Source organism: Hipposideros armiger, unplaced genomic scaffold (assembly GCF_001890085.2).
Source record: "Hipposideros armiger isolate ML-2016 unplaced genomic scaffold, ASM189008v1 scaffold_2161, whole genome shotgun sequence".
In the NCBI taxonomy this organism is placed as follows: domain Eukaryota; kingdom Metazoa; phylum Chordata; class Mammalia; order Chiroptera; family Hipposideridae; genus Hipposideros; species Hipposideros armiger.
Window position 1 is genome coordinate 29,477 of NW_017733509.1, and position 2,333 is coordinate 31,809.

At 44.3% G+C, this 2,333-nt stretch overlaps 1 protein-coding gene across 1 annotated transcript in view; it reads right to left on the minus strand.

Moving 5' to 3' along the window:
• The window catches only part of LOC109378566 (butyrophilin-like protein 3), a gene marked incomplete at its 5' end in the record, with an annotated part of 21,738 nt that extends 21,090 nt beyond the window's left edge, over window positions 1-648 (minus strand). Inside the window, one exon of the mRNA XM_019634898.1 lies at window positions 250-648. Within this exon, the coding sequence (XP_019490443.1) occupies window positions 250-648 (399 nt within the window). The remainder of the gene's footprint in view (window positions 1-249) is intronic.
• Window positions 649-2,333: the final 1,685 nt, after the last annotated feature.

Consider the following 2,333-nt stretch of genomic DNA (forward strand, 5'->3'; position numbering starts at 1 on the left):
GGAGATCTCAGTGGTCACAGGCTAGGTCTACACCCTGATGTTGATGTCATGGTGGTTACATAAATCTACAAGTAAAATGACACAGAACTATACACATGAGGCAGAATAAATAAACAGAGTAAGATCTAATCTCCTGACTAAATGACCTAAGATTTTTTTAAAAACTGCTCATTCAACAAATAGTTCAAAAAGTCCCAAGTGGTTCTGCCAGACAACAAAGTTATGATTTCTCTGAAATAAGCAACTCACCTGACACCTGTAGCTCCCAGATGGCCTCCTGGTCATTATTCTGGGATCTGAACCAGCATCCATAGAGACCAGTGTCGGAGAGAGTGACCTTCTTCAGTCTCAGGGAGACACGCCCCTCCGCTATGGAGTCCTTCAGTAATTCAGTTCTCCCTCGATAGGCCGGCATCTGCATATGGTACTGGTCTTTCCCCTGTTTGTACAGGTGCACCACAGCATGGAACTGATGTCTAAAGAATCTCACTTCCATGGCCTCCGCACTTGTCTTAGGAGAGAGGAAGCACGAGAACACTGCGTCCTCCCCAACCATAACCTGGACGGGCTTGTCTGGTCCCATCACCTGCCACTGGCCTGTGGAAGGAAGCACAAGAGTTAACTGAGAAAAGACTCTGTCAGTGTGTCCTAGTCATGGCCAGAGTGGGCCCAGGGGTGCGGCACCCATCATTATCTCCTTTCCAAACCCAGTGACCTTCATCTATACATCCCTTACACTTGACAGAGCACTTCCACATCCGCTACTTCATTCTGTCTTCACAAACATCCCGACAGGCATATGTTATTGATATTCCCATTTTCAATATAAGAACACAATGTCTCAGAGAGACTACGTAAGTTAATGAGGGGCATGAGAGCACTTCCCAGATGCTGACCCTCTGATGAGAGGAGAATCCATGCCCACATTCTCTCCTCCCTGCCCATCTGCGTCACCACACACTCACAACAGCCCCTTTTCATTTTCTTCGCTAAAAACTAAAGATGACCTATTGTCCAAAAGGCGAGTATTAACAATAAAGTCTCCAGTTTGGGGCAATTGTATCTTTCAAGCAGATGCTTACATCTTGTAGATGTTTCATGGGTACAAGTGAAGGGACCCCGGCCCGGATCCTAGACCGGACAGATTCACGTTAAAAAATTATACTTCAGCTACTCCAGCTAGACTCTAAAAACTAACAGTTCTTTTTGCTTCTGTATACCTGCTTTGCTTCTGCCAGGGAATAAAAGGTTAAAGATAAAACATTCCTCAGTTCCCCCTTCCTCCCCTTGCTTCTATCTTAACATACCAAAAGGCCTCACAGCAATAAACTCTCCCCTGGCTTTTATTTTAACATATCAAAAGGACAGTTCATTCCCATGGCCTCCATCTTTATACTTCAAAGAAGTTTTCAACTTTAGGGGACAGGTTGTGTGGTCAGCGCAACTCAGTCAGGATATACTGTTAAGACATCTGAACATAACGGCACTGTTGTGATAGCGGGATGCGGTTTTACCTGGAATAACTGCACATTCTTTTTGGCTTCTGTAACTTACTTTGCATATAGCCCTGCCTTATAAAAACCAGACCCCCGAGTCTGGGGCACCGTTTTTCCTTTAGCTGGTGAGATGGTCGCTGAGCTCAGCTTAATAAAATCTTCGGAACCCTAATTTGATATCCAGCATCTTTATGAATTGTCTGGACTTAATACAAAAAAGGAATGTCTTTGTCCATAGGATAAACCTTTACTTGAACTTCCTTATTTTATTTATCTATTTGTTCTGCAAAATTCTGAGAGACATATAACACTGTGACAAGGAGATTTTGCAATTTTAATATCATAGATTTGCTCTCCAGAGAATTCATGCTGACTCTCATTTCCATGGAGTGTGCTTTCATAATTGTGTAACAATTTCTTTTCTCCACTTTGTAATGTTGGCCTGAACGAAGCTTCATTCAGCTTTACCAACAGGTGTTACCTTTCATTTGTTACTATTTTCTGGGTGCAGCTTTGCCCTCATTTTCATTTTGAAACTTTCTTCATCATCTTGTTTGGAATGTGTATTTGTTTTCTGTGAGNCAACAGCTCAACCTGGAGCTGGACTGCCGTGAGTCGCCGGCGATGGCATAGGCTGCAGCCCCTGCTGCAGTGGGCTGCCATAAGCTACCATGACTGGCTGTCAGCCAGCTTGTGCAGCCATGAACTGCTGTGAGTGGCCATCCAATGGCCAGAGAGTGACTGCTTCACCCGGGAAGAGCTCAGTGATAACACCAACATGGGCCAGTAAAGCGACGTCCTCCACAACTAGACTGAAGAACAAAAGGACAGCAACTT